Source organism: Branchiostoma belcheri, unplaced genomic scaffold, assembly GCF_001625305.1.
Source record: "Branchiostoma belcheri isolate BF01 breed outbred unplaced genomic scaffold, Haploidv18h27 scaffold8, whole genome shotgun sequence".
NCBI classification, from domain to species: domain Eukaryota; kingdom Metazoa; phylum Chordata; class Leptocardii; order Amphioxiformes; family Branchiostomatidae; genus Branchiostoma; species Branchiostoma belcheri.
In genome coordinates, this window is record NW_017804464.1 from 3775234 (window position 1) to 3788648 (window position 13415).

General features: G+C 41.7%; 1 protein-coding gene across 2 annotated transcripts in view; it reads right to left on the bottom strand.

The window, feature by feature from the left end:
- Positions 1 to 13415, bottom strand: part of LOC109486100 — a 49694-nt gene that overhangs the window by 32413 nt on the left and 3866 nt on the right. For both annotated transcript variants that reach the window (XM_019789785.1, XM_019789784.1), the window contains one exon: positions 11756 to 13214. In XM_019789785.1, coding sequence (XP_019645344.1) covers positions 11756 to 13214 — 1459 coding nt within the window. The remainder of the gene's footprint in view (positions 1 to 11755; positions 13215 to 13415) is intronic.

Genomic DNA, 13415 nt, shown 5'->3' on the forward strand with positions numbered 1-13415 from the left:
GTGCCTATTGGAGGTACAAAACATTGCCAAAGCCTAACCTTCACCCATAAATCAAGATTTTTAACACTATCCTATACTACTCTGAAAGCTGACATAGATTACCCAAAGTGGTAGGAACTGTTCATGCTACATAATAAAACATTTCATGTCTTAGTCTAAATTCTAAGATAATATTACAATACCACTGTGCATTGAACATTGTCAGGTAGATGACATGTCACCTATATTCAATTTAAGAGGTCTCACTTGAATGAATCATTAGCAGCTACCTACAACGAAGGCCTTCTTTCCCCCTCCCATTACCTGTGAACTTATCCCTGACACTTTTACACTTGTGCACTAATTCTTCAGTGTTTAGGCCAATCAAGCATGAATACACCATTACCCCATTATATCTGCACCGTTAATCTGTCAAGCACCACCTTATAATCAATAGTTTCATCTGTCACCTAACCAGGTAGACATGATTCAGGAACGCCCCAACAACGTTTAGAAGGCCAAAACGTTCCCACGTTCTTATTTAGCCCGCAGCATAGCATAACCCGGGGTGTTCTGTGTCATCTATACAGATTACTTCTACTTCATCAAACACAACATTGCATTTCTTGACAAATAAAGCAAGTGCTACCTGGATTTTCCATATAACCATTGATTTTCCCATAAAAGAATGAATGGTACAGTGATCATGGATTTTGAGATGCTACAATTTTAATCCAATTTTTTTTCAATTTTTTTGGGGGGTGGGAGGGTTGATATTGTCTTGGTGGGAGGTCTATCAAGGGCATGGTGTTGACCTATATAAAAGAAATCTGATTTTTGGAGGAGTCCATAATCTTTTATCATTGTGAACTAGCCCATAACAGTCAAAAGCTGCCCACATACTCAACAAAAAATGTTCAGAATAATATTCTTAACAAATTTTTTAGGAAGACAAGAACACAAAGAAATACCAAAAGACATAACCAATTTCTTAGTAGTACTAGTTGTGTCTGAAAAGAAATATCTCACCATCTCTTCCTATGCCTATGGCATTTTAGGATTTCTTTTGTCATGCAATTTTTCTATCATGCATGAGCACTTTCAATCTTTGTTTTGTTTACTAAACAAGATATATGACATATATCTAGCTTTCCAGAAGAATTGAGAAACAACATAGTGCTTGGTTTTCCCTCTACTATGACATAAACATGTACAATATACCATTCTCAACTCCTCCATTCTCAAATTCTCAAGTGTTACATGTCACTACACTTTTACATGTCCAGATGTTTTACAACATCTAACATACGCATGTACAGCCCTTGGCTAGTGTCCTGAAAAATGCTGATTGGCTCACGATAAAAATAAGAACGGCCTGCCATTGGCCATGTTGTGGTTCCCACTCGCTAAATGGAATACTTACGGCGCCCATTTTTCTTGGCAAGGTCGCGCTTCTGACCTTCCAAGGTCCCAGCAGGGTTTTCCTCACAGGTGGAACAATTCTCAGAAAACCTTGACATTTTCAGACCTTGTTACAGTGAGTGTACATGTGGAGGAATACTGTGCATAATTAGCAGGAAGTGCTTCAAGTCTAGAACCCAACTGAAGTACAACTTCCTGTAGATAAGGAAGTCTCAGTAGCTTCTTCAGTACACTGCAGAACTGATCTATTGTGTGACAGTATCAATGTTTCACAAAGCTAGTGTGAGATTTTTACGTTAGCATTTGGGTGAAAGTTGAATACAGGTAAGTTGTTCAAAGATTTCACATGGCAAGCAAGAGGAATACAGTTTTGTGAACTTGCTGCCTAAAACATTTGTGCCACAACAACAGAAAATGGCGGGTACACTTCAAACACACATCAATGACATTCAGCAACACATAATTTGCCAAGGAAAGTACCTGATCTGACAAACTACTGCTTGCCTGTGTACCTCCTAATTAGCATCAAGCTTGTAGTTGCAGACTGCAGTAAATCTAATTGATTGTACAAACATCTGTAATTAGCCACACACTCTTCTAAAGGAAAACATACCCACACCAGATCCACAACCCTTCCTTTCTGTTTACCAGCAAGTCACATAAACACAAATAAACAAGTCTGGGATTTGAGAATACATTTTAAAGACAGTACTCCATTTCTGACAGCAAAATTACCAATTTTAGGAACATGTACAATTGCATAAAACCCCTCCCACATTTAAACATGCTGCCCTTTTTCATACCCTTTACTTATAGCCACCATAACCCTCTGGAATCAACACTTAGACTAACGGAGTAAGTTAGGGATATGCATTGCATAATTGACAATCTGACAACATAGTTAACACTGTCATATTGGTAAAGTATTGGTAAACTCACAGTTTGGGCACCAATTGTACACTCTTGAACACTAAAGGTGGGAAAGGATGTGGTTTATCTGTTAGCATATCTGTGGAGTCATTCACCAATTACCGTCGTTAGAAAGTGCCACTCCATCCTGTAATTAGGGTCTGAACAATCTTGTTGGTCAGGTTTTGGATTGTGTGAGATTTGCCTTGTATATGTGGGGCCTTGGGGGAGAGATACTATAAATAAAGCGTGAAGCTTAGCAAGTCTTCTTATTAAACCACTTATGTGGTGTAACATGTTACATAGATTTAGGAGTAAATACACTCATATCTTTTAGGCACATTTCACCTTTGTTAACAGTTACGCACCTTTCACTGCATTCAAATTGATCTCGGTGGAAAATAAGAAAGGAAATGAGGCCACAGGGGGATCTTTTTCTGGTACACGTCCTTGATACATGGAGGGGGTGGCAGGAGCATACAATTGCTTTAGATATGATTTCAGAATAGTAAATTGCAATGCAAGTTTCCTCATTTACAAAAGGTAAATAATAAGCTCAGGATAGAAAGATGATATAATAAAGAGCCCAATGATGAGAGGGGTATTATTAATATCAGCTAAACAGCTTCTTTTTTGTTGTATTCACATTCTTTTTTTCAAATGGAAAGACTGTACAATAGACTTCTAATACAATTACACAAGTTCCAAAGCTGTCCTGACTGGCAAAGTTGACATTCATATCTAATCTACACCAGACAATGTTACTGAAGGATAACTAAACTAACAATACCCTTTGATTACATTACGTGAGAGAAGTGGAGCACAAAAATGGCCAGGGGGTGTGGTCACTGATATTTCACACATTTCCTGATTACGGCTGTTGGCATCCACATTAACACCTGCGTAATGCACATAATGTACACACGTGCAGAAAGTCACGCAGACCACTCTTGGAACATTTAGGCTCAAGGTGAACACTCAGATTGACACCTAGAATTGAGACACTGGTGTTTGCGGACAGACAACAATCGCTAGAATCCCCCCACATGCTAATCAACCTTTGTTCTATGGGCTCACCTGTCTAGTTCTACACACCTGTTGGCCAGGTAAACACAAGGCTATTATCTGAATGGACCATGTGTTCACCTCCTGTGGTTTAGCTATCAGGAATAGGTGTGAGATATCTGAGAAATTATTCATGTAACACTTCAAGTCTGTAAAAGGGGCATTCTGTACTAGTAACACCTGTAGGAAGTAGTTGTCCAGCCTGTCAGTTTTTTTACACACCTGGGTAAAATACCTGTCACCAGGTATGAGTGTTCCAACACCACAAAGTGACACGTTTCCGCTGATAACACGATAACCGATCGGGGAACCTGTCAAATCATTTTAGCGACAGGTATGCAAGTGTTCCAAAAGGACATGCAAACATGAATAAGAGGAGAAATAAATCATGTAATGACTTGTTTGTGTTATATTACTCAAAAGTCATAAAACAATGTAATAACAACATGATCAGATATTGACACATTACATTGTTGAATCCTGAGAGGAGTGAAGAAACTGGATTCATACACATACCGGTACATTGAATTTAATATACAAACTTGGGTATGTTGTCATAATAAAATTGCAAGTTACAAACCAGAACACGTTTCTATAACTGCGAGTGCATACAACTGGCCACAAGTCCAACTACAAAAGTTACTAGGCTTTGTCAAGGCTACATTTTCTATGCTCAGCTTACAGAAGCAGCTGGATTAGGGGTGTAGAGCTTTAATCAATGCACAAGGGCATTCCAATGTCAACCAAGATCTTGGGGTATGTACGCAGGTTTCAAAAGAATCGCAGTTGCGGAGTCGTGACTGTGAAAGAGATATGGTCACGGAGTGGTAACCCAACACAAAGACGGAAGAACACCCCCACAATAAAGGGTACAGTTGCAAGTGCTCTATGCCTTGAACTTGAAAAGCAATCCCTTTTAGTTTGGCATGTAGGAAAGACTACAGTTTCTTTGAATAGGGCTACATTTTCTGTTACAGTTACAGGCAATTTGAATCATGACGTTCACGTAAAATCTGATATCGAAATGTATTCCTGCTTCACATGATATGAATAGTGCATATTACTATTTCTTGACAGACTTTAATTGATTTACTCCTTGGAACCAAAAACTTCATTTCAACCTAGCAAAATAGCTACAAACTTTTACAATGATTCACTTGTGACCAAGCTTCACTGCACTGTGGCTATTTTCGTAAGCTAGATTTAATGTTCTAACTTCAGCTGAAGTTTAGACTTACAAATATTGACTGTGCACTGATGTTTGGGTAAAGTACGTACTACATACATGTAGTACTGCCTGCGTCTTGGCTACCATTTGAGAACGGGCCTTTCTTATCTGTCAGCGACACCGGAAAGTAACTAGTAAGCAAATCAACTGGATCCATAGAGTTAATTTACTAACACGATAATTGAGTTTCTCTACAATGGCTTTGTACCCTTTTGCTGTGCAACTCGAACCACCCAAACATACACTCTCTCTATCTGCTGGTTCAAGTTGGGTTAAGTTTGCACACCAAACAATCAGGAATCGAAGATAACATTCTTTGCATTGTTGTAGGTATACAAGAGACGGCCTATCGCAGGTCCGATCTTTTAGAATCCCAGGTTACTGCACGTTAGCGGGCACTTTCTTGCGAAGGTATGCCTTCCACACAATCAACACCCCAGCCCCGTTGGAAGAAAATAAAATATTGACAGCGCTGGACAAACTTGTAAACTGTATAATTAAGAAGTGGGTAAATTCTGTTGGTGCTCGTGACAAGTAACACAAAGCAGCAGTCGTAAAGAACTGTAGGCCATGTCACCCCTGAAATCAGAGAGGCCCTTGAAATTGACATCTCAAAATTTGTACAAGCAGCATGTACTTGAGACTCTGCTTCGTAACAAGCATTTTGGCCACATGAAAACTTATGGGTCACTCCTTGACACACAGTTACAAATAGAAATCTCTTCTGACCACAGGATGCTGAAGAAATGTGCAAAATCGTCACTGGCACAGTTCTTATCCTCTAAGCAAACTCCTGATGAAAGATAAAGCCTTGTTTATCTCACAGGTTATGTTGGGTTTGGGAAGTGAGAGTCAGACATCACGGCTACTGAAGGAAAACAGTTCAATTGAGGTGGAAAATATGGCCTGGCTGGGAGGTCAGAGGTCAGGTGATGGATCAACAGGGGTCAAGGGTTAACAGGCGATGATTACTATTGAGTCTGTGTCTCAAAATCATGTCTACTAGATCCTCTTAAGTCCATGTAAGACTAAAAGATCAAGCTCTAGCAGGGTGTTCGGGGGTAGCATTAGATCCGCAGTTGAAAATTAAGCAGCATTTAAAAGAGTGCAAGTACACTAATAAGTTGATGAAATACTGGCTCAGAAGCTAAACACCTTGGAGAGGACAAGAAAAAATGTTGATTTTGTCAATGAAGTTTGTACAGTTGTCAGTTCTTCAAAAGAGGCTTTCGTTATCGACCACACACTTAGTTCGATCACTCACTTTTGGACCAATCACAAGTTTGGTAATGATCTTCTGATGTTGCCAAACTCTCAGACATCTCTATCAGTCATGCCTTTTCTTGCCAAAGTTTAACAACTAAATAAGTTCCATGTTTCTATCTTTCTTCTTTGCCAAGTTCACATGAACACTCTTAGATCAACACATTAATTGAAAACGTCTGAGTTTAAATATTGATTGAAATTGTAAAGCACAAGAATGATAGATGGGAAAATAAGATTATAATTCAATTATAGAATTATATTTTCATTGTCTGAATAAGAAAGGTCTTTGCTTTTCCTCTTTATCCAAGAGCATGACTAGCAGTTCCTAAGAAGTTTACAAAATGTATTATCAGAGATCGGAGATACTTGGGACATCCTGTAGTATTGAAAAGTGCTGCTTCACAGGTCAAGGGTCACCTAATCCCATAATTCTTCACTTATCCTTTCTTGTCCTCATTTCACGCAAGGTGAACAAATAACCTTGTGGAGAAAAAAGCTATTATCTATGTACAAATGATTAGTATAATCTAGATTAAGCTAAACTTATTAGTTTCCTTTCTACACTTTCTAAAGTAAATCAGCAGCTTTTCTAAGTTTTACTTCATGTTGGCTATCTGATGACCTTTTTGGAAGCATGATCTTTGCGTGAATGGTGAAAGGGGATTAAAGTCGGACTGGTGTGTGCGCAGGCAGTGTTTGGCAAGCAGGCCTTTCTAAACAAGTCAACACAATCTGCACTAATTCGGGGTAATTTCCGACAGAAGGGCCAAATACACTCAGACGCGGGGCGTCTGGTATTTTGAGTGAATTGAGGACAGTGTGACGAAGTGGGGAAGATTTAACGCAGTGTCTTGCACGCAATGTCCTTCCAGACTTTGGAACTGAAAGTTCTTGGGTGGAACATCATCTCAAGTAACTCAAAAGAGTTGGCAATAAGTATTCAAATCTTAATTCCTTGCTTAAAGTGTACACATGAAATCAGCACTCATTAAAGGACATATTAAAGTCTTAGTAACAGCTAGTATTAACCTCACCACCAAAAAAAGGATTTATCAGTCTACCACCCCTTTCTGACTAATGGAACAGTCCCAACAGACAACCAACCTATCAAATGCCAGATCAAATTTCTGGCATCTACTTCAGATTTTAGAGCAAGACTTTGCTGCAGCATCCAATTCTCTGGTCAAGTTAGACCAAAATATTTTCGTCAGAATGATGAGTCCCTTTTGGGTACAAAAACCCCCAGGGCCACGTCTAGGGTCAGAGGTTACATAAAGAGGGAAATCTCAGACGGGCCTCAAAATAAAATCTGACAACCCACAAGGGGGTAGGGTTTCATGGGCCCTGTTTGGAATAAAATAATGTCAAACTCATTCAGAAAGGATCCGTCTCAGTAACCCTAGAAGATATGAAGAATAATTATTTCAATGCCCGATCCTAGCTGACTGAATGTTTCCTTTTTCCAAGAACTGCCCATATTGGCTCAAGGAGTATCTCTGTGCCAGGCAATAAAGTTATCAGCACAAATTCCTTCTGCAAATTCAAATCTCCCTTAGGTCCATTCGAATCAATCGCTTTCAATTTGAAATATTGATCTAAAAACATCACAGTCATGAGAGGTACAATCACTTATGTAACTATAATGGTTATCTCAATTTTCAGATTGCAAAGGAACAAACAGAAGAATGTTTCAAGTTTTGATGCTGCTTCACCCCTTAGGTTAACATTGAATTGTGCATGAGCCCAGAGGACAAATTTCACTGGGGTTGAAGAGCATCAGTGAAACAAGAACCAGATTTGGTACATGCCAAGACCTTACCACATGAACTGACATTTCCTTCATTGGACTCACCTTGATCCTAACTAATGCAGCCCAGCCTAACATTTTAGAGTCCTCCCGACTCATGTTGTTATGCCTTATCATGCAAGGATGCTCCTGCTAATCTCCAAGCAGATGCTAAGCCATAAAATCATGCCATCTTTTCTGACTGACCAGGATTCTTATCAGCCACTACCCCAACTGTCAGAGAAGCCTGGCCAGTCTTAAACCCAACATCTGCTTGGAGGTACCGGTAATGCTGATTGTGTCACATCGTAAAAACATCAACCTGTTTTGGGTACCTTTTTTGTGGTGCACTTCATTCAGTAGCTACGTGTCACAGTATTGCTACCATCTACATGTACAAAATGTATTACCATTGTCTGATTCCATCCATTATGACCACAAACAGGACTCAAATTCCTCCTCTTTAAAAATTAAAACCATAAGAGATCTGAGAGTACACAGCTGACACCCTGGCATGTTTAAGCTTAAGTCAAGACGACAGAGTCAGTTAAGGTTACTACGCTGTGGACTGCAAGAGCCAAAATTCAAAATACAGAGATAGCGGCTGCATGAGTGTTGTTTCCATTTTAGTTTGTTTAACTTTTTCACCTGCTGCCCGACCCTGTAACAAATACAAACCTGGAACCAGGATTCCTCAAAAGGGAAAATGTGGAAGGTTCCCCGAAGCACTAATCATAAGAAAAACATATCTTACGGATACAAACAGCAACTGAAATTAACAGACTGAAATGATACCGTGCATACGTATAACAAATGAGATATAGCAGGAGGCCCAGGCTATATTCCCAACCCAATCATAGATTATAATGTCCCCAGGACTTTGTTCGGTAGAGGTTGAAGCTCCCAAAGTGCACTTTACTCTCACATCTACTAAATTAGGTTTCCTGACACGGAACAAAATTGCCCTTTGAGGCTGGGCAAATTGGGCGGAAATTTATGATGAGGGTCGTGAAGCATTTTAGTTGGAGTACCAGGATTGGGGTTTCCCTAATACAGCGGGCAAACACTCAGCCTAATGGCAGTGAAACTCTATCCTCAACAACATAGCCTCCTGCACCGGATTGGAAAAACCGTAAAGTGGATGTGATAGACTGTCTAAATCAACGCACTGCCGAGGAAATGATGGTAGATGAGGCAGCGTGGAAGTATTCTGAAGGAGTGAGTGGGGGGAGACATCTCTGTTTCTCTTGTCTCGTCAGAAATAGTCCGACTAGAATTTTTCTTTCCTTTGTGGAAGTCTCGAGTGGGAGGGTAGAGTATCCGGAGTTGTCCTAGTGAAGTGTCAATGCTGGTAAGGAATGAAATCGTCTTTGTTCCCAGAAAAAAATGAGGGGGCGAAAACTAATTTACCGCTAGATTTTTTTTAGGGTTACCCCAGACACTCAGTCCTATACACGCGTATACCAGACCTTCCGTTTACAGGATCCCAAAGTATGTGTATTGTCTCAACAAAGGGCATTTTTGAGGTTTAAAACCGGCTTGAGTTCCCCAGCATGCCAGGCTTCCATGCCGGCTGAGGAATTTCCTTCCAAACTTCCCGTTGGTGCCTGGATGTCTGGCCCAACGGCAGTTTTTGGAACGTTCCAGTCAGGAATTAGACAAGCAAATGGCTCAAAATGTCTGGTATGACAACAGACTGGTATCATGTCTGGTGATAACAGGCAGATATTGTGGTCTGGAATGGTAGGCCGCCAGATTGGCAACTATTCCTGTTACAAATCTCATTAAGGAACCCAAAATATCGCAAATTAGTTGGGAAAGGAGGAATGCATCCTGCAGTGTGGGAACCAAAACACTGCCGATTCTACAGAATGAATAAAGAATGGACTTCTTGTGAATTATGGAGAGCGGATTATACAGCGGATTACCGGTTTCTGCATTACTCGAGAACGAGGGAAACTGTTTGCATGAGAAAACGGTGAATGGATTGCTCATCAACAACTGTTGGTTTCATCACCATAAGCTGTATTCATTGCCCCAATCACTCCTCAGAGTCATCAAAATTCACAAGCCACTAATGACAGGCATCAATCACCTGCATTCAGCAACAGCTCACAACCTGACCATACAGCGACCCGTGTAATTGATATAATTGATACTTCATATATCCGATATTCCAACTGACATGCCGACAAGTATCTTCCCCCTTTTGGCGTCGTGTTTCTCCGACATTTTTCGTTCCTAAGCAACAGGACTACGCAATCAGGGATAGCGAATGAAGTCCTGGGATGCCATTAACCGAAAGTGGGGAGCGAGCTGTTATGGTGGATTGTTTTGATGCCCATTTTAAGAGCCCTGCGGACTGGAAAAACCTAACCGTATATAGCTCGGCTTAGCTGAACCAAGTCACCTTTTCCTCCAGGAGATCTTTGTGGGACAAAACCCAGGACTGTCGGCAGGCACCAGCTGGCATGTGTGAGGGGTAATACAGTGTTCATTAGGTAGGACAGCGGTTAATCAGAGTGGTACGCCCCTCCTGAGCACAGGGGCAATCAAGAAAATGAAATTACACCTACGGCAAAAAGGTTGCCTCCAGCATGTATTCATCAATCAGAACTTGGATCACGTTGGTGGGCCTTTTGTTTCGTTACATGTTCGATTTTACCAAACATACAGCACCAGTGTAATATGACATGAAAGTGCTATAGATAATATAATAGCAATTGGCATCCTCACACATGTATGAACATCACTGTATTAACGCAAATTTTTCATCTGATATTGTCTTATTTCTTTACCCCTCGCACAACTTGGGAGGTAAAAAGCTTCTTCAAAACAGCTTTCCTTACAAATTTGGTTCCTGCACTTTCACAAAAGGAAATCTGGGTCAGATGACACCAGCTGCAGCTATTTTTCTGGTAAGATCTGCTGCATATAGATCTATATCAGCAACACAGATATTATGCAAAAGATTCAAAAGCAGTGCCTTTATATATAGTATAGCAAAGTGGTAAGGTCTCGACCCTGACACTTAAACCTGTGTAAGAGTGTAAGAGCTTTTGTGTTCTAGAGCAGGAGCTGTCTCCAAGGGGAGACGAGGTGTTGAAAAGTTTCCCTAAACCTGAAAAGGCAACCTGTATGTACACTCCCAGCATCCCTTGGGAAGGGGTAGGGTTTCCCTCTTGTCCAAACACTCTGCCGCTAAATACTGCTTTTACATGTTATGGGTCAATCTGAGCAAAAATATGCCACAGTCCACGGGGACCCAGGGGGCAAGGTCAAGAGCAGGAAAGAAAAACTGGCAACAACCTTTTATATATAGAGCCAGTAACCATTCCAAACAAACCCAAAACAGCACGAGCAATGGAAAACACTGAATATGAAACATACTTATTTCACTAAAAAGAGCTTCCAAATTCACATGTTTCATTCCAAGAAGGAAAGAAACATACGGGTAATACAATCTGCATTTTGTGTCGTAAAGCTAGACATTTTTAGGATAAGATATGTGATAAACAAGCTACGAATGCCTTTGTTCTGCAGTTTTGAAATGGAAGACTACATTATGCAGTCAGGCTTTTGACAGTTGCAAAAGACTGTAAAAGGGGGGGTACAAAACACAGGAAATATGTGATGATTGCACAAGGACAGCGAGTGTCATCTCACGCCCACTCAAGCAGAACAAAAACTACTGCCAGTTGGCATGACAAAAACTACCGGCAGAAACTTTCTGTGGCCCAGCGAGTATCCCTGGATACCACAAGTGATATATGTCAACGAGAAGGCAGGAAATCAGTGATAATGGTGGTTTCGTAAACACCTTTGTTGGCCGGAAAAAAGGTTGACCACGAAGAACCTCTTCTTCTAGAACCCAGACATTACCATGCACATGTACCGTACTGGTTATTTTGACCACAGTTTTATCCCAAAATGACCACCTGTGGGGCTCACTATTGTTTTACATTGTCCTTCCCCATGTACAAGGAGCCAAAAAGGTGCTAAACGTATCAATGCAAAAAAAGGTGGGGACAAAGCAATACAATAAAACAATAGCAGGCAACACCTGGAAACACAATAGCAGGAAACAATAGGCACTTTACCTGGCTCCTCAGGTTCTCCAATGTTCTCTTCCTCCTGTCCTTGTTCTTCCTCATTCTCCCCCGAGATTCGCCGAGCCAACTCAGGTGATATCTTCGCTCGTCGCTGATACCACTCCTGCTTCTTCTTCACTGTGATGTTGCTGGGAGATCGCGGAGGAGATAACACTGCCCTAGCGTGAACCTCTCCGATTTTCCCCACCCTACCTTTCCGCTGTAACAACGGCGATTCGGCCATGTCGGCGGGGGCGCAAGACGAGTCGCTCTGCCAGGTCTTGTCGCTCTTCCAAGTCCCGGTCTCGTAATCAGCCCTGTCCGACTCGTTTGAGTAATCCTGCGGGTCGTTTCGTGGGTCGTCCTCATCAGTTCCTCCATCCATCAGCGGTCCATTCTTCTTAATGAATCCGTTCGGAGTGTGGCCCTGTCCCTCCGACCATAATGGCGCCGTGTTGTAGTCATCTTCATCAGACTCGTAGATGGGATTATGTTCAACGTAGGAGTCCCCCTGTATGTCGTCATCGCCCCACTCCTCGCGATCGGAGGACGATCTAGAGGAATGATGCTGTAAGGATTCTAGATGGTGGCTACGTAAAGAACGGTCTAGTTTGGTCCAGGTTAACGGAACTTCTGTAACACACGCTTCTCCCTCAGGACTTCCCCTTCCATCTTCTTCCTCTGGCTGTTCTTCGACTTCTTCAGCGACTGGAGTTTTGCTGCCATCATCTGTGGAAGCAGAACTGTCCCTTTGGCTTTGTTTGGCGGCTTTGGCCCTTTCTTCTTCCTCCTTTTCCAACGAGTTCAAAAGAAGGTCATACGCTTGGTGGTATGCTTCATCTAGTTTTGTTCTAGCCACGGCCAAATCCAGACGTGTTAGTCTCTTCCCAGAACAGAGGGCTTCCTTGATTTTCTCCTTGTCCTTGCTTGGAGGGGGGGCAGGGGGAGTCTTGGTCGGTCTCTTGCAGTCTTTGGGTATTTCCGGTAAGGGTTTCTCCTTGAGTGATGGCGGATTGAATAGGAACTTCTCAAAATCACTGAAATCGTCCGATATTTGGTCCTTCTGGAAAGGAATGCGGCGCTTGTCCTCCAGGGAACTAGAACGTTCCAGTCGTTTTGCCTTCTGACGTCCTGGAGTCTTTGGGCTTCTACTGATTCGCTGCGATGCACTTCTTCTTGGCTTGTTTGGCGTTCTAGTTGGATTTTTATTTTCAACTGCTAATTGGTCCCCTTTCTGTATGCCCCCTTTCACCGGGAGTGTGGCGTACTTCTGTGTCGTAACGTTCATAACTAATCGGGTGGGAATCTGCATGATGGCGACAACTTCCGCCAGCTTCATGTACGATACGTCTACGCTGTTCACGGTTAGAATCTCGTCCCCGATGCGAAGCAGTCCATACCGATCTACCAAACTCCCAGCCATAATTCGCGAAACAAAGATCCCATGGTCTCTATCAAGTCCATTTCCCTGTGGAGAAATACACACAAAAAAATCAGCCATCAAAGAAACAAAAACACAATTCTAAAACATCTATGCCCAACACATGTAGCTGAATAACTAAATATTGATGTTTCCCAAGCTGTCCCCTTGGGAGTAAAAATCAAACCCTGGAGGGTTTCACTTGAGTGGTTCAAACCTCCGGTCCCAATAAATGGATTCAACATGTTC